This window comes from Melospiza georgiana, chromosome 1 (assembly GCF_028018845.1).
Source record: "Melospiza georgiana isolate bMelGeo1 chromosome 1, bMelGeo1.pri, whole genome shotgun sequence".
In the NCBI taxonomy this organism is placed as follows: Eukaryota; Metazoa; Chordata; class Aves; order Passeriformes; family Passerellidae; genus Melospiza; species Melospiza georgiana.
In genome coordinates, this window is record NC_080430.1 from 126491008 (window position 1) to 126515681 (window position 24674).

The 24674-nt window shown below is 39.0% G+C and overlaps 1 protein-coding gene across 1 annotated transcript; it reads right to left on the reverse strand.

Annotated features, from left to right (window-relative positions):
• Positions 1-14061: 14061 nt before the first annotated feature.
• On the reverse strand, positions 14062-23967 carry IMPA1 (inositol monophosphatase 1). Its single transcript, XM_058042252.1, has 9 exons — positions 23871-23967; positions 23690-23771; positions 22217-22350; positions 20204-20308; positions 18899-18944; positions 18647-18755; positions 17829-17937; positions 16253-16404; positions 14062-15826 (listed from the first exon to the last, which is right to left on the reverse strand). The coding sequence occupies exons 2-9, from the start codon at positions 23750-23752 to the stop codon at positions 15708-15710; spliced, it is 837 nt and encodes a 278-aa protein (XP_057898235.1). The 5' UTR covers positions 23753-23771; positions 23871-23967; the 3' UTR covers positions 14062-15707.
• Between the last annotated feature and the right edge of the window lie 707 nt (positions 23968-24674).

Consider the following 24674-nt stretch of genomic DNA (forward strand, 5'->3'; position numbering starts at 1 on the left):
CAGTTGCTAACTTCTCCTGTCAAATCTGCATCTGTTTGTATATTATCATAGAAGTCAGGCAATATGTCTGGAAAGACCTTGAGAGGTCCTTGACCCTGAAAGGATCAGCACTAACACTGCATTTCTGATGGATATCTGCATTACCTGTTCTTAACAACTTGCAAGTAGATATTTCCCAAGATTTTTTTTCTTATGAGAATTAATCTTTCTTGCTACAGTTTAAATCTATGATCTCTTGTACTGTCTTCACTGAATGTTCATTCTTTTACTTTTTGCAGAAGCTGCCTGAATATTTCAGGTAATACTAAATATGCCCTCAGTTTCTCATTTCTGTTTAACAAATTTCCTCCTTCAGAGTCCAAGTATTTCATGTGTCTGATCCTTCTTGTTGCCTTTTTCTGACCTCCCCCAACAAACAGAGTAAGACGGTCTTTTCCAACTTCGTGCTTTCTTATTGCTGTCAATGCTAAGTACACTTTTTAGTAATGGCTAGCAAAAAAAACTTCAATATGACTCTGTGGCTGATCCTTCTGCAGAAACCAGTTTAAAATATACTTTTATTCTGAGATGTGTAAAACCAGATTATGAGGATAGTTACAGTCTTTGGCTTTGTTTTCTTAGTCATCCTTCTGGCAGAAATACAACACCATTTACGCAGAAAGAGCTCCAAAAGTCTTCCATGTACAGACTTGCAAGAAGGAGGAAAGGCAATTAGTGACCCATTTATGTTTAGAAAGAGAAACGGGCTGTGAGGAAAATGAGCAGAATTTGAAGAAATGCATTTCCAAATGAGGAATTAATGGTCGTAACCAGAGCGATTTGGTCCTAACCAGAGAGATCTGGGGGTTGCAGCATGCAAACATACAAGGTGATGCTTTGAAACTGTATGAACAGGATACTGAATGCTCAGTCTAGACTCAGCTAGTTAAAAGTGTTCAAACACTGCCTGGAATATTTTCTCCGTCACCAGAAAGCAAAGCAGGAGCTTCTGCTGGTTCCACGCCTGTGCTCCTGACACGTGATCACTTGGTGATGGTTGAGGCAGATCGAGCCTTGACTACATCAACCACCTGGGAGAAATGGTAAGAGCGCCCCCAGGATTTGCATCATGTTGTCTCTTCTGTAAACATTTATTGCCTGCATTCCTCTACCTACACTGGCAATTCAGCAGACTGTTGAGAACTCAGCAGATATATTCATTTTTTTCCAGTGCAACTTATCTGCTGCCTGGACATAGGGCTAGCTTCCTTGTGCTGGAAAGGTTTTAGTTGCTGTTTTCACTAAATAAAGCTTTATATAGTGTGAAGCTGCAAATGACATAGTAAGTTTGGATATAGTGCTGTTATCAAGATAAAGAGGCTTTTATACACACAGGGTGTGAAGCAATCTTTACAGTCAGAGGTGTTTGAATCATAGAAAATTATGGCTGGAAAGAGCTTCCACAGATCAGCCATTCTACCTCCCACCCAGACACTGGATAAACTACCTACAACTGGCAGATATTTGTCTTATGTCTTGGTCAACGTCTCCTATGATAAAGATTTTCACAGATTTCCTTAGGCAATTTATTCCAGTGCTTAACTATACTGTCATTTTCTTAATGTGTAATTTAGACAGAGTTATCTTTAGAGAAGAAAGAAGTATGATCAGAGAAAGGTGATATTCTTATTTATCACTTGTACAACTGCAATAAGAGAGTGACACACTCGTGTATCTTGAAAGCACTAACCCAGAGAGACCTGAGTATAAACGTACGTGGATCTGAGCAGGGCAGCAGTAAACTGACAGGGAGTTATGCAAACAAGGTGGCTGGAAGTGCTGAGCTCTGACATTTTACTAGAGTTCCTCCCTCTCTGGGCCATCGATGGCTGAGGCAGTGCTATGAAGTGATGCTTCCCTCCATGCAGATTTCACAGCTCTGAGTTTTCACCTGGGGCACCTCCTTTAGCAGCAAGGGCAGAGCTCACTCCTGTTCATCAACACAGACTGGCAGGAGGAAAAAACTCTTTTTAGAAATCACTCTGATGGGGAGCATTCATGTGAGCTGAGGAAAATTGGGTTCAATGCCCTCTTTTGCCTAGTGAGTCCTGACTCACAATTTGCACTCAGTTGCCTTGTCTTCAGGTTGCTCACAGTTTTCCGGTTTTGCAATGCCCTGCTTGACATGAAAAAAAAAAGTTTAATTGCACTGGAAAGCAAGAGTGTGACTTACAGTATTGCAATTAGATTCTTACAGTGAAGTTTGGAACTGTGGGTTTGGGTCCGGCCACAAGGATTGCATCAATATTTTATGCAATATTTGTTTCATGTAAAATGCAAACACAAACTTTGGCTGAAAGAGCATCACCCTCCAGCCCAACTGCTTCTCTCAGGAATCATGCTTACTTTCTGTGACTCACTCAGCTTTAACTTTTCCACACAATGGAACAAGTTCAGCAGGTGAAGCAGAGCCTCCCCTGCCCTCGGTTACACACCCTTTGGAAGGTGAGCAACGGCGGTTTTAATCCTTTCCCACAAAGAGAAGAACAAACCCCGTATCCCAGTTCTTGGTGATTGTTGCAGAGTGTTTGAAATGTTTTCTATCTAGCTACATTTTGAAGAAAAACAGCAGCTTCCATTTCCTTCATGTGGATCCAAGGCTGAGAGCTCAGCATGACCTTGCCTACCCACAAGGCAGGCAGAAAAATGCCTGGGGGGACACAGACATTGAGAGCAGGGGCTGAGCTGCACTGGCCATCCCAATGGGCCCAGAAATGGAGCTGCAGGATGGAGACCATTGCAGAAACCCCCCTTCCTTCATGGTTAAGCGCTAACAAACACAGGTCTTGAGGGTTAAACAACTGGACTTGAATTTACTGCAAACAACTGGAGTTAAATTTAAATTGTCTTCCTAAGAACATGCAAAAGAACTATAAATTTGAAAACTTTTTGTGTCTTGGTAAATGAAATTTAGTCTTACAATACCACTAATGTGTTAGGGGATATTGACAGCTTTTAAAAATGTTATCCTGCATTTTAGAGATCAGGGCACCAATTAATTAATGTAACCTTCTTAATACTCTTCATCAAAGAAATTTTATCTAATTATAGTAGGTTACGGCAAACTTTTCCCCAGGGAGTTTCAGACTGTGGTATTGCTAGGTGTGCTGAATTAATTAAGGAAGCACATTTCTAATTCAGCCATTCAGGAGCACTTTAGAGCCTAATTCTCACAGACTTTCTCATGTCTGTTGTTTAAATTTCAGTTGTCATGAATTTAACTCTGGAAATTACTTAATAACCAGTAGAGACAATCTGATATTGAAATTGTCTTGCAAAAATGTGGACAAAAGAAAGAGAATTCACAGTTAAGAGGTGAAGAAAAGGCAGACTAGGAAAGCAAAACACCAGAATTAAAAAAGGTATATTTGAGTAAATTCAGATAGTTCATCCTGAAAATTTAATGGGAAGTTGATGAGAGAGAAGATTAAGCTAAGAATGGCTTTCACTCAGAAAGGACTAATAGGAAAGACAGGTCCAGAAACAATCAGAGAGAACACAGAGGCAGCTTGCCTCCCTGTCATTTCATCACTGCCCTCAAATTCAAGAGGAAAAAGAAATGAAAAGGAGGTCATGTTCATAGTTACAGGAAAAGAAGAATGAGCTTGAGCAATTACAGACAGTATCCAAAGGACCAAGGCATGAAAGAAGATGTCAAATAACAAGAAATTTGGCTTTAAATAGCCTTAGTAAGGGAAGAACCAAGCAACAGAAAGGCCTCTACTTCACTTGCAAAACAGCTTTATGTGGAGAAGGCCAAAATATTCAGTTGTTTCTTTTGCTTTTGCTTTTGCTTAAAATGTTGAATGATGAGCAGTCTGTAAGTCTGCTCATAATTAATGTAAGTCCAAACGGTGTAAGATTTCAGCCTAGGTGAAGGATGGGATAGGGAGATCCTGGAAGGAAAAATTCTTGTATGTTTGATGTTTCAGCATGGCTGATAAATTGTTCAGAATGACATTTAAAGACAGACTGAAGCAACATCAGTGGAGAACATACAGGAAAGGAAAAAAAGAACTGGTGGGGAGATAGGGAATAATGGGCTTTACTAACAATTAAAAAACTAATTTGAAGTATTTCGTTGCTGAAAAAAAATTCTGTTACTTGCCAAATTATATGTCGAGATCAAATTATGTAATTTCAACATTTTCTTCTTCAAAAGGACAATTGCACTTACGGTTCAGGGAGGAGTATTATGCCATCTGTTCTGACTTTAAAAGGGCCTTTTGAAACTCCCTTTCAATATTCCTACAGGGGTATTAAGGAGGATGAAACCAGAAGAAAATCAAAAGCAAAAGTGTAATTCTTCATGATTCATTGTCAAAATTGAAGGACTTGTTTTTCTACAAGGTCATCAGTTAGGTTAAATTCAGCTTTCTACTTGATATAAGAATAATTTTTGTTTTCTGTGCTCACATGGAATGGAACAAGAAGTAACGAGCTTGAGTGTTAGAAAGATTTGTCTTAGACATTGGTAGGAACATTTCTAATTGTGTCGCAAAGAAAAGGAAACACCTTCAGAGTCTGTGTCACTGGAGGTCTGTAATAACACTTTAAATAAACATGAAATCATGGAATGGTTTAGATTGTAAGGGACCCTGGAGACCATCTGGTTCCAACACCCCTGTCATGGGCAGGGACACCTTCCTCTAGACCTAGGTGGCTCAAAGTCTCATCCAACCTGGCCTTGAAGAATTCCAGAGGTGGGACATCCACAACTTCTCCAGACAACCTGTCCCAGTACCTCACTCCCATCACAGTAAAGCATGTCTTCCTTGTAGCTAATCTAAACCTACTCTCTTTCAGACTGAATCCACTACATTTGTCAGGGATGAACAATTGTAGTTGACTCTGACTCTTCTCTCCCTTCCTTTTTGTGGTAGTTAGAAGCAATCGAAGAAAAAAAATTGACTGCAAATGCAATAAAAATAATTTTTCCTAACTCTAGAAAGAGAAGAACCCTCCCATTAATTCATGGAGTAATGCACTTTCACAGCTTTGAGAATCAAAGCCTCTATCACATCAAATATCTGTGTTGTATGTAAAGATCACCATTCATCTGTATCTTTTATCTTTATTTCCAGCAGCTGCAATCATAATTAAATTCCAGCATTGCTGTTGTGGTTCATGGTAAAGCTTCTTGCTTTGCTGTGGCATAGCCAAGACACCTATTGGTCTCTGGTGATGTTAATTAAAGAATGAACATTGATGGCAGAGAATATTAAAAAGGGATTGTTGTGGGAGAAAAAGGGCTATATCAAAATGCAGGCATTTATCAAGAGAAGCAGTAGCAACACGGAAAGAATAACTACAATGAGTGAGCATAACAAGAGAGCTTCAGCAGATCCAGTTATTAAAAAGAAATGTCAGTGTTGCCTCCTTAGGCTCAGCATGTGCACTGCTCCCTGCTGGGAGGGAGGGCTCTGCTCCAGCAGCACCCTCAAATCTCTGCATGTCCTGATATGAACAGCCATACAACTGGCAGGATGAATACTGCTGAGCAAAAGAAAATGTTCTGCTGAAAAATACTGACAGAGGAAAGCCTGCCAGCCTGGAACTGTGATGCAGGGTACTAGGCTTGGGAAAGAGAGACATGCTTGAGAAATGCAGCTGACATATTTGAAGCACAGCTGTGTACCTGTAAACCAGAGACATCCTGAGACACTAGTGATAGGCCCCAAAATAAGAATCTGTAACAGCAACTTACTGTCTGAAAGACTGGAAACAGTCTGGGAAAATAAAACGGTTCTAAAGGAACAGCAAACAGCAGGAACAGTAAAATCATTTTTTGGTTGCTACATGTGCAAAAATGGAAATTCACAGCATCTATTGGCTGCTTGGAGTGGTGATGAACCACAGTCCCTTATGCCTCTATGATCTGAAAGACATTTTCATCCAAAGTGAATCCACTGTCTCTAAGTACTTCCTGTACTTCACTTGTTTTTCTTTCCCAAACAGGTTAAATCTGAAACTTCCAGTGAGCACTTGACTGCTCACCAGGGATGTCTGGCTGACTCCAGGCTCAGTGACACTGATCATCTCCAAATGGAGAACTTTGAATAGTTATTGCACTGTACTCCCTTGGGCACAGTTTTGGGAGATTGTCCTACCCCCTCTGGGATGGTTGGGTAGCCCTCTGGGATCAGTTTTTCCTCTCCTTTGGGATGGTTTGGCCCCTTCTGAAATCTGTCTAATTCACTTGATACTAGCCAGTACTATATACCCATAGAAATATTCTATTGCAATCTATTCACTAATTATGTTTGCAATAACCTGTAATAACCTATACTCCCTTTGTTGCCACTACACAACTGGCTGCTGCTATTATCTGCCTGATGTCAGATATCTACTAGTGATTGATTGCTTATCATCATTTTTATTGCTTGATATATGTATATCTTCATTTTATTAATCACATCCACTTGCTATTGTTGATTTTTGGGCTATTTGTGCTAACCAATAATAAGGCAGAGAAATCTAGAGGATAAAAGTCTCTATGTTTTCATGTATTATGCAGTCCTAAAAACCACAGCCATGATCCCCACCCACCCACAAGCCAGAGAGCCCATTGGGTTGTGACATGCTCCCAGGCATGTGCTCAGTTTCCCTAAGCATGCTCCATGCTGCCATTGGGAATACAAGTGAACCTACAGGTAAGGATGTGACAAAATGTTTTGCTGGATGTACACAAAGCTGTAAAACTCAGCAGCATCCCACTAGAGACAGGGTCACATAGGAGCTTCAAGAAAGGGAAAACAAGGCTGCATTAATCAAATGGCTTGTCACCCACTGAAGGTGTTTGAGAAGAGGCTGCTCTCTTCACTCAGATCTGTGGTGTTGCAGGGTTTGGCTGCTGAGCACTGAGCTATTCACAAGGCCAGAAGCAGTGGGTGATCTGAACACTTGTCCCCCAGAAGCTGGGGGAAAAGGAACTGTTTACCAGAACCACCTCCTCCTCTCTGGCATGGGGCTGGTTTGTCACTGCTGAAAGTGGCGGCTCAGGGATGTAAAGCATTTTGGTGGTGATCAGAAGAAAGTATTTGACTCAAGGTCTCCTAGCCTAGCCACAAAAAAAACCAAATTATTGGGTACAAGTTAAATTAACATTTATCAAGTAAAAGTTTAAACATTTAAATTTCATTATACATGAATTTTTACAGGAAATTTAACTTTTCCAACCTCTTTTTTTCTCTTCGTGCATGTGGATATTGGCTAGGTAATAAATATGTATAATACAGATGTATTGAATCTAGTAGCTTAACATAGCATTTTCTCCTCATGCTGCCAGGAGTCATTTCCGTGGCTCCTGAATGTGTCAACATGAAATCAGTGGAGTTACACATAGAACTACCTCACCCATCTAGGTTCCCTCCCCTGCCTTCACTCACCTAATCAGTTCAAATTGCATCAACTACAATCTGGTTTAATGTGACAAAGTACCTGCTGTATGTCTCTTCAGGCCCACCTACGTGCCTGCTGTGAATGTGTTTGCTTTAAAAAGCCAGTGTACTAAGAGCCAAAATTGAACCAAGCCAAGCTAATTCTGTTGCATGAATCTTCTGTTTACCAAAATATCTTCCTTCTAGCAGAAAGGTATTGCAAATTGTCCTATCATTAGCTTGAAAGGTCTCTGCCACCATAAGACACCCCCTCAACTCTTCCTTACACGCCCTTTGCAAAACTAAATGCATCCTGTTGATGGTGTTGCTGTCTGAGTTCATTGAGTTCATGCTGTCTCTGAAGTCATTGATAGAAGAGATTGCAACAAGCAGGGTGGGAGTGGATTTACAGATCCTGCACTGCGTTTGGAAATGCCAGGGATAAATTTTCACAGACTGTAATGGTAGAGTCACACATCTGAGACACTGCCTCCGTGTGTCATCATGCATATGTTGAAAGATATGAAGCAAGTGGGGAGAAAAAAGCCTTCAAATGAAACAAAAAAATATTTTAATCAGCATGCTCAGGTAAAGATGAACAGAGCAGAAAAATGTCTTCTTTTATTTGATTTGCTGTCTACATTACCTCAGTAGATGTAATTGGATTTGGAGGTTTTTATTGTAACTGATGCCACTTTAGAAAATCATTAGTCTCTTTATAGGTTAAACTGTAACTGAGTTTTTCCCACTTTCTTATCTTCTGTGCAGATGGTGCCTTTTCTTGTGAAAGTTAAGCCAAATAAATAGCTTTAAATATTTGTGGAAAAACTGACTAATAACTTATTTTCCTGGATGTTCAGATAAAATAAAATTATTTTTTAAAGACATGCAAATATCTGTTTCCAGAAAGCTCAATCTATATAAGCTTTACTAGGGATTACATCAGATCCACAGGGCTCTGTGTAGGTACAGACCCTTCTAGAACAGAGCCACATGTGGAGTTGGAAGTAACTGCATTTAGGGTTCATCTCAAGTAAATCAAGAGATGTACTTTTGCATCCTTTTTAAAAGTTTTTTTCTTCACTTCTTGAAGTTGTGTCATTCTAAAAGGGAAAACAGGAGGGTATCCTAACCTAAGGAACTCTAGTGAAGAACATGTTTGCTTGAGACAGGGAATGGGGTTGTGATTTCTCTCTCTGCTTCCAATCCTTTGAATATTTTGTCCATAATTCTTTCATTTGAATTAAAAAGAAAAACAACAAACCAAACAAAACCAACAACAAAAACACACAAACCAACAAATGAAAACCTCTAGACAATCAGCTCTCTACTCTGGATTAACAAGGGGACATAATCCACTTGATTTCAGTTGAGATGCACTGAAGATTGCAATGAAAACTTTGGGAAGAAGAAATAAACACTAATAACAGAATCTGCTGAACTGAAGGAACTAACTGAATATAGAATTGGAGTGGCATTTCCTAAAATCTCAGGTATTAGGCTTAACAGTTGGCAGGTACAACTGGCAGAAAGAAATGCTTCTGGCTAATAACTACTAGTTATTAATTTTCCATGATACTTAAATAAAAGATAGGAGAAGTTAACAGAACTGGAATGTGTACCGTGGAAAACGTATTTTCTCTACTAATTGATTCATTTGACAGAATAGCAGTGTTTTTCAGTGTCAGTCACACAAAATGACTGTGATGGGAATCATTATGTCCAGGCTTGCACTTCCTTTCAGTGGAAACTGCTATTAACATCTCAGTGCCTACAGAAGCAAAGCTTTTAACCTCCCTCTGCCATGACAGTTTGTCATTATGAATTCCATTTCAACACAGTGAGCTGAACAAGGTCCACAGATGAAGTGGGGGAAAATTTACTTTTACAGGGCTATTACATTGCTAATTAGAACTAAATAAATATTGAAAGAGGAACTTCTAATAACATTAACCATTAATCTCTTTTAAATGTGTTTTGCTGGAGGACTGTCGAGAACTGTAACCACAATTTCAAGTATAATGAAGCAGAAATAAAGGGAGTTTTTATTATTTTTACCTTTCAGTAGTGAGGTGATTGTTTGCCTACAATAGGCCAATGCAAACATCCAATAAAGCGGAGGTTTTTTGCCATTAATAATAAATAAAGTCATCCTGATGAACTTTTACACCTGAATTTACTTGTTTTAATTCTGGAGAAATGACAGAAAATTGAAAATCCCTACAGAGGTTTTCTATATACCTCTATAGATGTCATCATACCTGTTTGTTATGAGAGCTGGAAAAGAATGACATTTCTAAAACTAGAAAAAAATCTCTGCAGGTACTAATAAAAAGTGGTACCAAACTAGGACCTCGTGTCCCTGCTGCTGTTGGTCTATTCTGGCCAAGTCCCTCTCCTACCTTCCCCAAGATCGCACACTACAGCAATCCCCAGGTCAGCACATCTCAGCTGGGATCCCTTTTCCACAGCTATTTGTCCTTGGCCAAGAACCCCAGCACCAGAAACAGCATTAGGAGCTTTTCTCTTGTCCAAAGAGAAATTTGCAACTGAGGAAGGAAGGGCAGTGTAGCTGTCTTACAACACCATAGAGAAGCCATAGTTCAAAAGAGATATACCATGCTGATCCTCACTGGAGTTACTTATTTTAATTCACCCTGACCTGTATTAAAGGGCATTGCAGACAGTACAGGACACATCTCTCCTTTCAGTACTTGCTTTTTGGAAGCAGAGACCTTGGGGCCTTCCCAACAGCCTGTGGAGATGTGCCTGGTAATGTCCTTATGCTGGGCACGTCCTGTGTGGTGTGCCCTGGCACGGCACCTCCAGACATGTTACAGGGAGGGCAGGAAAGTCTTTTTCTGAGACAAGTCTTTTCGTGGGAGGCAGTGCCTCTCAACAGACACATTGAGTTAAACTGAACTTTTTGTCAGTAATGCATTGGCACTTAACATGTAGGACGCTGCCTTCGTAGGCAAGGCCATAAATACAAATAAAATTTTTACAGGATGCAGCACAGAGACCATGAAGCCTTGAAATAAAGCAGATGTGTTATCTGCCTATGGTTGAGCAGATCCTGAAAAATATAGTCTGAATATACTATTGTACAGGTAAAATGCAGACAGCTACTAATGTTCCTTTACATCATCTCAACACATTTGGAGGCAAAATATTGAGCTTGTTTCCTCTTTGGAAAATAAAACAGTTGTATCTCAAAACTCAGAGATCAGCTTATTTGTGTCAGGGTTTGTTGTTCCAGGGTTGTATCTGCATACAAGATTAATACATGCGTGCCCAGAAGATTATCTGGTAGGCTTAAGGAGAGGCTTTTAAAAAGACATGTCCTAATTTATGACAGCAAAAAAAAAAAAAAAAAAAACAAACAAAAAAAAAAAAAAACAAAAAAAAACCAAAACAAAAACACCAAACCAAAAAAACCCAAAAAAACCCAGAGGAAATTATTACAGCCCTAAATGCAGTAAAATCTAATGACTTGTAGGTTTTAATCTTATTTTAGAGTTTTGATTTCTGATCTTCTGAGATTCATAGCACAATCTTCAACATATATTGAAAAGGAGGGAACATTAATTCTGCTGGCACAAATACTGTTTCACACTCCTTCTCAGGTCAGGAAAAAAAAAAAAAAAAAAGCTAAAGTCCTCACAAAATTTTGGCATTGTTTGTCCGAATAGCTCTGTTACACAATAACTACAGGGAGCAGGAGGGTGGAGGGGATGCATGGGAAAGGGGATGTTCTCTAAAGCAAAGAACACGCTCCTGGTGTTTCCCTGGCTCCGGCTGCCCTCTAGTGCTGTGCCGGGAGCGGTGAGGGGCGCGGCTCTTTGCAGGTTTGCGCATCTTCCCGAGACCGCCCTGCGCCTGCATCCACGGGCAGGACACCCAGCACGGAACCGCCTCTCCCGGCTCAGCAGCAGAGGAAGATGTAACCACAAAGCTGAGGAAGAGCTTCTATGAAATTATTCCTCAAGTATTTGCAGTACAAGCACTTCTAAATGACGTTATTCACATGGTTGTAAACGTAGTCTCTGCTGAGATAAGGAGTGACATAACAACGCATACCTTAATCTTTCACTGCATGAAAAGGGGAGGGTGGCTTACCTATTGCTGTGGCGCAGCCATTGCTACTGTGTTTTTTTCCTCTTTTCCTTCCATTTTAATGGGAGTGCAGAAAGCCCAATTCCCTCCTAAAGCAACTTTTGTATAGAGAGAATCACCTCAGTGTAAAAGTCATCCATCCCTGGGATTGTGCAAACCAAGAGTAAGTATGCCACAGTGTATGCAGGCAATGTACCAACCATCAAAAGAGCCTATAAGCTTCTGGAACAGGATCTACACTCTTCATTATTTTTAGCATCTTAATAGCTTGAACTGTGCTAGAAAAATAGTTCTGCTTTGCTTTGGAAGAAAGCATTCCATTCTTTAATCCATTCTCCTCCTCAAACAGGCAGGAGTTTGTAGCTCTTTCATACAGTGCCATAATGTGCTCTCGGCTGAGCGCAGTCCTCCAGTTTGTTTGTTCCAAATGCACACAGCTTTGAAGGGTGTCAGATTTTCTTTGCCCTGTTGTTTTAGCAGACAGACAGCAGATAGTGGCCACTGAGGACATTTCAGAAGCTCCCACTGACCTTTAAGAAGCTGCAGATCTTTGTGTGAAGATTGTGCAAACTGGAGCATGATGTGACAGACTACATTCACTGTTGCTGTTGGTGCTGGATAAGCAGTGATCCAGAGGTGTAATGGATTTTGCTGTTCACAAGATCTGGCTGACACTCTTGAGGTGTCACATCATTGACATCCTTGTGATGCCTGGAGTTCGTGCAAATAAAGGCAGCCATGCCAGCTGCTGTAGATCCAAAACCAGTGTGCTGCTGGAGAGTTGCCTGCCAGCACTGTAGCAACAGGATCAGACTGGTGAAGGAAGCAATTACCTCCCTCACAGGTAGTGAATAGAACTGAATCAGCAGCTGGCTTTGAGAGGATGGGAAGAATCTCAGGAAAAGAAAGAGATATTCCTTATTTAAAATGCTTCATTACCAAGGCCACAAGATGGCATTTTATATCTAGTCAGAATGCCTAGCTCCCATGGACATTAGACTAAGCAAAACTAAACCCAGCTTTAGGTCACAGATATGAGGGATAGTCCATATTCCATAAGGGGAGGGGGGCAGATGAGGGATTTTCTGCAGGGTTGTTGAAGAGGGCTGGACAAGAGCCTGAAGCCTTTTGTGATTATGGCAATATTTCACCCTGGGAAGAGCTCTGCAGGATTGCATCTACTGGAATACTCTGCTTTGCAGCTAGAGCAAGGCTCTGCAGGCCATCATGGGAAACAATCACAACTGATCAGCAAATCAATAAATGGAGAGCACCAGCAATGGATGATTGCCAGGACAGTAGATGAAGGCTCCTGCATACACAGCAGTGCTAGAAGTCACTATTACCCATTTTGTAGTACTACTTGTTTCAGTGTTTTAGGCTAAAAATCAGTCCCCTCCTTGAAGACCTTTGTTAAGATGAGCAGTAGGCTCTGTAGTAACTGTAGTGACAATGTTTGCCCATTTAAATTCTGAAAATAAAAGCAAAAGGACTGCTTAAATTTGCTCATATTTGCTTTTATTTCCAGTAGTATTTTAAAATTTTTTCACTCACTCCAGTTGCTGACTCTGTTCACTTGATCTTCTTGCACCTGTAAATTTTGAGTGTTCTTCATTCAGAGCTGAGGTTCAAACCACAGTGGAATTTTCCAGCTGAAGTCCTGTTTTGTTCACTGAAAAGCTAAGCAAGAAAGTTTCCTGTACACTCAATCCTTCCTGATTGACAGTTAAGTCTGTTCAATCTGTGGCAACTGCCCTTCCTATCCAATCGTCTCATTGCCCAGCAAAAGCTATCTTGTAAATATATAAATGTATCTTAAAATTATTTTTAAAACATCTAAGAGGATTAATTCTGCCACTCCATCTTTCAAAGCAACAAAACCACACCTCTTACAGTTTTGAACATCCAGGTACCACCTCGTATATAAACTCTCAAAAGCAGTTTGAATACACAGCAATCTTGACTTCTCTATTTTATTACAGAAACTTGTCAAAATTGCAGGCTAGATTAGAAACAAAATGTCTTTAAACTTAATAATTACATTTCAGTGTCCTTTCACGTGACAAAAGAAGTGGGCATATATTGAAGAGGTATCTGAGAAGACAATGCCTAGTTTCCAACACAAAGAGAGTGAAGAGGGCCAAGTTAAGAATCATAACAAGTTTTTCCTCAGATAACATTACTGGGAAACCTAACAATGAGAAAGCCACATGCTTCAACCAGCTGACAGACCTCCAGCACAAATGACTGGCAAGACAACCCATAAAGTTTGAGTCTAAAGTTTGAGGCTGGAGATGATTAATGAACCATGATCTCATTGGAGTAAGTCGAAATATTCACTCCAAAACCCAACTGCAGGTGCACACATAATCCTGCATCAAAAGGCACGACACTCTATGACCTGAGCACATCAGAGGCCAAGACGAAGTGTGTTCAACTCCAACAGTTTGAGGCCCCCAGATCCAGCCTGATGGGTCACAGCACTGGACCTGATGAATGCTAAGAAAGGAAGCACAGCTAAAGCCACTGCTGCTAAAGCGTATTTATTTCTAACATGTTCTCCCATCTTAAGTACTTCTTAGACATATTTCCATTTCACAAATAAAGTTATGCAGATTTTATTATACAAAAGCCACAGAAATGGTACAGAAGACATTTCAAAAATAACCATGATCCCACACATATTGTTTACAGCAATAAAGTTACAGTGAAATGCTCAGAAGGTTTACATCCTTGTCAACAGGAATTTAAAAAGTAAAGTAATTCTAAGTCTGGCTTTTTGGGAAGACCTCTAAATAGGAGGCTGACCTTGTTAACATTAATCACCCGGCATTACGTACATCATCAAATTAAGTGTTTCTGAAAAATCTGCATAAATCAACTGACATAAGAACCTGACATTTATAATATGCAATCTCATGAAAATTCAATATACCATTTTTCCAAGTAAAAATAGTGGGACAGTAGTACATAAAGTCAGGTTTTCCAAAGCACTGTTGTGTTTTAACTAAACAACCAGTGAGACAACTTTCTTTTCAACACGAAAAAAAAACAGTCTAAAAACTGATGTGACATCTTTTTTTTAAAGTGCATTAATTATCTGAACAGTGCACTCATGCTTTTAACAATCTTAAATACAAAAATTAAGAGAAACAGTATAATTTTCAAAGTTTACAACAACTGACACCTAGAATTAAATCACTGCCCTTAACGTTCAGGTATACATCTTCCTCTGTGTGCATTCTGTAAAACACAATGGAAACTTGGTCCTGGTTGGTCATTGCTTTTGTAGCTTACGAAAAATTAAAAAATTATGTAAAAAATATGGACTGTGGGCTTATTTTTTTTGCCAGCTGAAGTATTGAAAACTCTCCTGGATTTAATGATTCCTTAGACTTTGAAACACACTCATCCATGAAGAAACTTAATCAAAATTAAAATTAAAATCATACTGCATCTTAATTTCAAGTAAGTGCATTTGGTGATAGGTGTGCTCAGAACTTGATTCTGGAAAATGAACATATTTTCTGGCACAATAACTATTACTTTTGAAATTGTAATGGATTTGCAAGTGCACTGGCCACAAACGAGGCTAAAGAGATTGTGTCTATCTACAACTGGAAAGACAGAATGATGACTACAAAACCAATGATATGCAAGTAATAAAGGCTTTAAATTGCAGCCAAAACTACAAGCAACAAACAGGTCTGGAAATGTGTGAACCACCTCTATAAAAACTGCAATGAGGTAAGGAAATGGATACACTGGAGACCAGACAAAGACTGCATAAACAGTAATGCCTTCATCTTCTTGGGTTCAGGATCAGATGTGATGATGTGGTGTTAGGACAGTGGGTTTTGTTTCTGTCACTGACAGAACTAGAGATCTTTATTTATCTAGACATCAAAGAGTCTCTTGCTATGTGTTCCAGGATAGTATAAAACATGAAAATACTAGTTGCATATATTTACTTATTTTTCTAGATTTTATCTAATTGTGATGTTAAATAAAATACTCAACAGTTACAGCTTACTTAGAATGTTGTTCAACCTCAAAGCTCTACTTAGCAGCCACACCAGTACTGAAAGACTATCATCTATTCAAGGCAGCACGACCACCATGTGGGAAAAGAGACAACATTAGATAAGGACATTTATGGTGCAGCTTTGGTGCTCAGTTGGTTGCATCATCTCTTCTCAGAGGAATTACTTGAAGGGCTTTGGCTATCCTCTCCCCAATAGCTCGACTACTTGCTGCAATTATTCTCCGAGACATCAAATCAAACGGTCCACCTAGAAAGCAAAGCAAACAAAGCAACCAGTTTATGTATGAAGAAAATTAAAAGTTGGTATGAAAATAAGCACTGAAAAAAATTGAGTGTAAATTATACATTATTATTTAGGATCAAATTTTCCCTCTGGACAAAATGCATTTAACACAACAAGTATCTCATACGAGCTGCATTTAAATTCTCTTCAATGGATGTTTACTGTCTTTCTTCACTTTTCCAGGAGTCCAGCCAAGGGACTAAAGGTTGTCATCTTGCTCAAGAACATACAATTAACCTGTTCCTCATCTGTTAACAGGCTGGGAACTGCTCAGTAGTGGTAGCTTGAAAAGAGGACTGAGAAGAACTTGCCTTCTCATTTCAGCTACATTTTGCTCCCCATCAGCCATTTAAAAGGACAAGAGAGTATCATGCAGGCCCATGCATTTACCTGTTACATCCAGCAGCACTCCACCAGCTTCAGTAATAATGATTCCAGCTCCTGCCATATCCCAGCAGTGAATCCCCATCTCGTAATAGGCATCAGCTCCACCTGTTGCCACAAGGCACATGTTCACAGCTGCTGTACCAACAGCTCTAATCCTACAGGAGAGACAAGATGTTGTTTTAACAGAGGAGAGTTTGCAAAAAAGTTACATTGTCTGTAATAGAAAATACAGAGAACACAGAATTGTCATGATGGAAGTGAACTGAACTAGAGCAAGCATGATGAAGTGCTGCAGTGAAACATGAAAAATGGAAATGAAGTGTTACTTTGGAGAGTTTTCAAAATACAGCAAATTTGTAGAAATTACATGTACAAATTCTGTTAATAAATTTTTGTTTAAACACATTTTAAATGATTTCTTGAACTAAAACATATTATGGAAGATCATTTCCCATGAAACAGTAACAGTCTATTCTGCTCTTTGAACGCCTGAATTCAAGGAGAGTGTACACTTTCCAGTGCTGAAAACTTTTTTTTTTGGTTTCTCTGGTGATACTCAGTAAACATCTCTGACCTTCCAAACCCTCTAACAGTAATCATAAAAAATAAATTACACAGCATAAATTTGGTCTGGATAATTTTACCAAACCCTTGTGTCACAAATTTCAGTTTCTTCTGGCATTTTATTTGTAAACAATAGTTTGAGACTGAAGTTGATTTAAGTTGCATCTTGCAATAGTTTAGCTGCTATCAATAACAATTTAATGTACAGTTTACTGATAATTGAAATAACTGCAGTTTTTAGTACAAGTCACACTTACTTGCTAAGTTGAACTCACAACACATCTAAAATGTATTTCCTACTTACATCTTAGCATAAATCATTTAGCAACACCAGAAGACTTTTTGAAAATAGGAAAAAAATTACATGTTAAGTGTCAAAACAAGAATCCTGAGAATCTCAGCATAAAACTTGTTAGATCAGAAACACAGATACGGTTGAGTAATGAAGAACTGTCTACTGAAAACAACTTTATACAAGATGGTTTGTGGAAATGTAGACTGGCTTATCTGGAGGAGAAAAAGCAGGGAATGCAAACAAAATAGGAGAAGTTTATGCACATTTTAAACTACTCAGATTAAAATTGTATAGTTTTGAAAGAGCAAAGGGAGATCTACTTTTGTCTTTTATATATATATAAAAAACAATTTTCATTACTACAAGGAAAGGAAATTAGGAAATCTCATATAGCTTCTGTTCATCCAGTTTTATCTTGGGGAAAAAAAGGCACAAAATTGTATTTATTTTTTTTAACTACTAAATACAACACTTTGTAATCCTGCAAGCCCAAACATGCTTTGCTTCCCAACACTGATTGTTCGCATTTTCTGTTGCATGTCTCAGCTTGAAAAAGTTAAATACAGTTTCTCTGTGGAAGCTAGTAGACAGAAACATTGAAATCATATTTCATATTTAAGGTGTCAAATATAATGCAACCAAAGCTTTCTAAAAATTATTGTATTTACAATATTAACCACCAGTATATATAAATATTCATAGAAATAGGAAGTATCTTACCCATGAATAGGAATACTGAGAAGTCTTTCCATATTAGAAAGAATTATTTTTATAGCCTCTGGATCACGATTTGACCCCAATTCTGTTACTAAAAGGGATTTTGTAATGTCTGGAAAAGAAACAAAACCTCACTTTTCCAACAGCACAACTTAAATAGCCACAGTAACTAGCAGAGTTTACTTCATTGCTTTCTTATAAGACTGAATAAAAGTATGAAGTATCTTAATAAAATAGTGCATATATCAAACATATAAAAATCTGTCATTATTTGGAAAACTGCAGGAAAAAAATACAATTAAAGAAGCATGATCTGCTCCAACTGAGCATATACATTAACTGATGCCAGTACTAAACAGAATTTTATTGCTATAAAAATTAAAAAAGTCTTCAGATATTACAGGATGTCATTTGAAGCATGGATTTTACTTGATGTAGGGTTGTAAACACAGAAGAGTGGTACTGACTTAAACCAGCCTGGGAGAAGCTGAATTGTTTGGCAGATTTGTTTCACTCTAAAGAAACATCTCAAACAGCTTGCAGACACATAGGGAATCAAAGACAAAGAAACAAACTAACAAAACCACAATACATGGGAAATAAAATCTTCAATTCTCAAGTCCTGATTTTGCACAGATCACATCATATACACCAAAGAGAACATAAAAGGTGTTTCTTAAAACTAGACAGCCCATGGCCAAAGAAAATCTTGCAAAACAAAACGATGAGTTAAGAAATATCAATATGCCCAGGCCCCAAATTTCTCCTGTCCCACTTGCAATCTGGCAATTACCAGAAAGAAGCTCCTCAGTTCAGCTTACCTTCTTGGCCTGATACTTGCAATTTCTGACCATTGCAAAATGCACCTTTTCCTTTTCTGGCAGTATACATCTTGTCTTCTATACAACTGTACACAATTCCAAACTCTATCTGCAAGAAAAAGGAAAATTACCTTCTGGGGTTTTTCCCTTTATTCCTATTTCCTGTGAAATAGGAAATTACAGAACTTAGTTGTAACTAGAAGCAAGCAATTAATTTGAATTTGATTAGATATTAAGTAATAAAAACTATACCTTTTTGTTTACAACAAAGCCAATTGAAACTGCCACAAATGGAAACCTACAAAACAAAACATTTCACTAATTTATAGTAGATACTAAATTCCTTTCATTACCATGTTTACTCTTAATAAAGACAGTTAAATGTAATCTATATTTCAAAAACAAACTTGGACTACACAGAACTGAGTTTTCTGCAATTTGCACAATTTAGCTGACAATAGAGCCAACAACACTGGTTACCATTTGAAACACAGTTTTCTACCCACTGGGGCTGCCATTCCTGTTAGAGCTGTTCCTGGCCTAGGGACTGTTTTTTGCAGCCAAAGAATGCAAACAAACCTCTATGCTACCAACCTTTCTCAGAAGGAACAAGCTGGCCAAAATGGCCTCATAGAAAGAACCAAGGTAGCTCTCCCACCACCTCCCCTTTCTCCACCAAAGCCATGACAAAGAGAGATATTGAAGAATGCAGGAAGAGTGAAGAGAGTGGGACTATGTAAGACATGGTGGATTGCATCTCAGTCCAAGTTCGAAACAATCAACCAATGAATTAATTTTTACTTGTTTTTTTCAATTCCTAGACATTTGCTTTTATTCTTTCTGCAAAAAATGCCAACTTTTAAGCCTGTGGATTCAGCAGAATGGGTTCTTTCCCTATAACTTTCTGAACATGTTATTCAGCAGGATTCAGAAGGTGTTTCAAAGCCATTGTGCACATAGCAGCAGTCATTTCAAAACTGAAATTAAGCAGACACAAAAAAGCTCACTGGGGCCAAAATCTATCACATTTAAAAGATGTAATTAATAGGCTCTCAGCATTACACTGTAAGTCCCCTCCTCATCTTGGTGTGAAATACCATTGGTAATTACTGGTGATATCCTGCTTTCTTTCATAGCTGGGGCTCCTAGACCTCAAAGGATTTGAAATTTCTTAGAAATCAGCACCTGAAGCTGTTATTTTCTTTCTGAAGATGCTGCAACTTCTTATTCTGTATCCTGTTCCTGTTGAAATCTGCCCATCTATCTTTGAAATCCATGCCAAAGGCTGCTGACCCCTGCTATATAATACAGGCCTGGTATGGAACAGGTGATGTAGGTAACAGAGCAAGACTATTACAACACTCACAGGAATATCAAAATGCTTGCAAAGACTGCCCAATGGCTCTCAATAAGCAGCAATTTGTAACTATTAACAAGTTCATAGAATCTCTTTTAAAACAGTTTAAAAATTAAAAACAACTTCACTTTCATGGAACTGGAGAAAGAAAAAGGGTAATCAGATGAGGTTGCTAACATAAAAAAAAATGAAAGGTGGACCTGTGTACAAAGTTGGTGGTTCCATCAATAGGGTCTATAATCCACGTGGGGTTATCTGTCAGAATGCTGCCCTCTCCAGCTGCAACAGACTCTTCACCAATAAAGCTAGAGTAGAAACACATTTAAAGACAGAAAATGTTTAATATGTCTGAATTACAACACTGTCCTTGACATTGAAATTCTTAAAAGTGAGATGAAGCTTTGAGTATCACCAGTGATCATATGCAAAAAGCTGACAAATACAGTATTTATCCAGAAAGCACCAACCATATCTGACCAGGTTTGCATTAGTATTTATGATGTCAAGGATAAGCACAATATGTGGGGAAAAGAATTTTGTGTTTCAACATAGAAACAATACCAGAATTTAGCATTCAAAATATACTAGAATAATACCAGAATTTGGAATTCAGAACATTGATGTTTTTGTAACTTATTTCCATAACAGCATCATCAAAATTTGTTCAAAATAGCTATAACTATTTACACCTTTCAGCTTATTTGTGCTATACAACATTATTTTACAGTTTGTGTTTTCAGTGAAGAATGTCTCTGTGGTCTTACATACCTTGTTAGAACATGCAGCAACTGTTAAATTTGAAGACTGATTTCAACCCAAATTTGACAGAAAGTTGTTAATCTCAAAAGTTTAGTTTTACAAGCATGACAAAATGGTAACATGATAAAGGGATGAAATTCAAACCAGAGTTCCTGAAGAAGATGGGTGAGTGCATGCTCAGCCACAGTACTAAACCCCAGGACACAGCACCCCAAATTCCACAAGTTTTGCTACTCAGAAAAGTGTTTCAGACTGAAAAATTATTAGAATGAATCTAAGTGGGAGGAATTCTCTTTGAGGCCTTTTGCAGGTTGTCACAATTTATCACACATTACTCAACCTATGAAAAGTTTGCAGCAAACACACATTTTCCTCCAAAACCACGTAAAATAACTGCTGTGAGGAAACAGATGAGGTCTCTTTAATATTGACTGGGAGTTTTATGATTAACTACAGAAGTGAGGATGACTAATCAGAGAGAAACAGCATGTTTCCAAAAAGCAGCAGACCTTCAGAAAAACGAGACTGAATATAGGTGGATGAGTAATTCACTAGAAAGTTCAGCACCATTATGTCTAATGTGACACTGGTTACCTAAAATAAAAAGAAGCTAAAATATTCTGAAATGCTAATCAATGTCACAGAAACTGTTACTTCAAGGTCATTCCACAAAGTCTGTATGCTTACACTAATTTGGTTGCTGAACTTTTGCACCACCTCAGCTGTTCCAGTTCTATATCAATTTCTTACATTTCGTGTTACATAGCTACAATAACAAAATCTCCAAGAAAATGAAAGAAAAATTAGCAAACTGACTTTAAGGAAACTGCACTGAGCTTGAGCCATTATGTCAAAATGCTAAAGACAGACCCATGTAAGCAAAATACAGATTACCCTTCAAGAGTACATTTCTCAGGGGGTGGAAGAAGGGGAAAAAAGTTGGAAGAAGGAGATGGAAGAAGGGGAAAAAAGGGGAAGAGCAATAAGAAAACCAGTATTTTGTATGACAGTCTTTCTGTCATGCAGAAGAAGACCCTGTCTTCTTTTAAGGATGTTTTATGTTGTAAAACTGTATGAGATCTGCCAAAGGCACACTCATTTCCACAGGACCCATCCAACACAGACAGCAGAGGCACACTAGTTTCAAAAGCAGACAAGAAATTTGGGTGTTAGGTCTCCTGGGGCCACCTTTCACTTTCCAACACAATAACCAGGAAGTTTCTCAGCTGGAAGTGACTTTCAGCCTAAGTTTTGTCTCATGACAGTAGACCTGGGGACACCTTGTTTTGTTACTACAGCCCTGGGCAAAACTTCATCCCACTACTACTCTAAAATACTTAATTTATTGAAGGTAATGCTACAACTTGCCAGCATGCCAGCTGTAATAAAACTCTGCCAAGCAAAATCATAAACTTTCCATTTTTCTTCTCTCAAAAGCATACGACAAGCCATACCTGTGAGAAGGATACTTTTCTTTTATCAAAGAAATAATGAAGTTTTCTACTTTTTGATCAGTTTCTGTCACTAGATCTACAGGTGAGCTTTTAGTCATAACAGATATTTCTTCTTTGAGTGCTCCACGGATTATCTGTTGAAACAAAAACAAATAACAAAATATCTTTCATTGTTAGCAATATGGAAAATATTAGGTTTCAAATAAATATTTCAAAAAAACCTAACATAATTTTTACAATCATTTTCTGTACTGCACACACAAAACACAAACAGTGACATAACCTGGATTTAACTGCAGGAGCTGGGACTTGCATATCTAGTCCCCATTCAGTACACAGTTTTACATAGCTTTAAATCTAAGTACAAAAGGAAGATCTCCAGGTAGATGCAACTGGAATCCCTTTTGTAAGGACAAATTTTAGATTTACAAATTTAAATACCAGAGTTGAATAAAACACCTAACACTGAGCTCAAGTCAGGTATTTTTAGCCAGACTTGGCATTTATGATCTTAAAACTGTCAGCATCAGCTTAAGCAAGAACCCATGTCTCACAGCCCACAGAATTATTTCACTGTAACTCAAAAAGATTTTCTGACGGATGACTTTATTAAATGAGGCATTGCAGAGACAATGTTCCACAGACTTTGCAGCTCCAGGGGACAGAATTGTTACATGTGCCATCTTGTTTGCCTGCCACAGCCTTCAAATGTACTAAGTAGAACTACTAAGAACCAAAACATTTGGTAACCACTTGTGCTGAGGCTGTGCCAAGATGTACAAACCTTTTCTTGTTCTAAGCCATCTCACACCTCATATGGCAAAATATCACCGCTGTAAGGGATGGTTCTTATTTACAGAAGCAAAGCAGTCTTCATGAAGAGAAACAATCACAGATAGACTGGTTTGGGTTGGAAGGAGCTTAAAAGACCATCTAGCTGCAGCTCTCCTGCCACGGGCAGGGACATCTCCACTAGAGCAGACTCAGAGCTCTGTCCAGCCTGGCCCTGGACACTTCCAAGGACAGAGGGAACACAATATGGCAGTGAGTGCCATCAACGAGTCCCGGTACAAAGCTCACTGAGGTGTCCCCAAGAAAAGACTGTCACCAGCTTTCAGGTGGTAAAATAATATCGCAGACAGGAGTAGTTTAAGGGTGAAAATCGACATGCTCTTTGTTTACCGCAATTCTGAATTTTATTTTTTAAATCAAATTCAAGGAACAGAAGCTACTCCTTAGTCTTTAATCGGACTCCAAGGCAAGGAAAAGTGCAAAGTTGTTTTCTTGAGTTAACAGATTTTCAAACATAAAAGACACTCTAATCTTGTACTTGAACATCACAAACTATTCTGCCCATTTAGGTTTCTGACAAAACACTATCCAAAAGAAATTCCAACATCAACCTCCTTCAGAAGGTATATACATATTAGACTCAATAAATCACCTTATTATTTATAAAGAGCTTATACATACCTCCCCAGCTTTCCTTGCTAAATCAACTGCATAATCCATACATTCTTGCCAGGGATCTGCCATCTTTCCCGAGATAAAGAGCCTAGCAGAAGGAAAGATTAACACCAAAAATTATTAGGGCTTGTTTTCTTCTTCTTTTTTTTTTAATTTATTTTTACAAATTCGAGGTTTTTTCCTTCACCTGGTTTAAGTACTGCTCAAAGGAGGAAACAGGCAGCGCGCACGCCCCGCCCCGCCCCGGCCCGGCCCGCCCCGGGCTGCCGGACGCGTCCCGAGCGCCGCCGGACGCGCGGCCCCTCACGGCGCCCGAAATGGCGGCCGCGCGCGCGCCGCTCTCACCGCCGCCGCTGCCGCCGGGCGCAGGCGCCGCGCGCGAGGCCACGGGCGGGCCCGCCCCCCCCTCCGCCGCCGCCGCCGCTCGGTGGCGCCCGCGCCTGCGTGTGAGGGAGCCCGGGGCTGGGCGAGGCCGCCTCGGCGCCGGCGCTGTCAAAATGTACAGGAGGTGGTGAAATTAGGCTTTGATGTCGAGTTCTTGTTGTTAATTAGACGTGGCAGGGCGGAGATACCGTAAATGCTCTCCCATGGAGCACGCGATTGAAGTTTATCATAGAATTGAAAGGATGGTTTGGGTTGGAAGTTGGTTTAAAGATTGTGAAAAATGCATGTATTTTATGATTGGCTTTTCGCAAATATTAAAATGAATATTATATGTATTGTGTTAGAAAATAATGCTGTATTAATTTTCTTAAGTACCGTGTTAAATATAGTTTTAGGTTATAAAAATTGTTAAAATAGAAATGATGCTATGTAGGATGCTTTGTTTAACAGAAAGGGCTTGCAGCGAGATAGCAGCCACAGGACACCTAAATCTTTCAGAGAAAGGGAATTTATTGCCTTCTTATCAGAAGAAACCAGCTTCTTCCCGGCTTGGAGGCGCTGTTAGGATTAGAAGGAAGAAGTTGACACCAGACAGAATCCTGTGTTT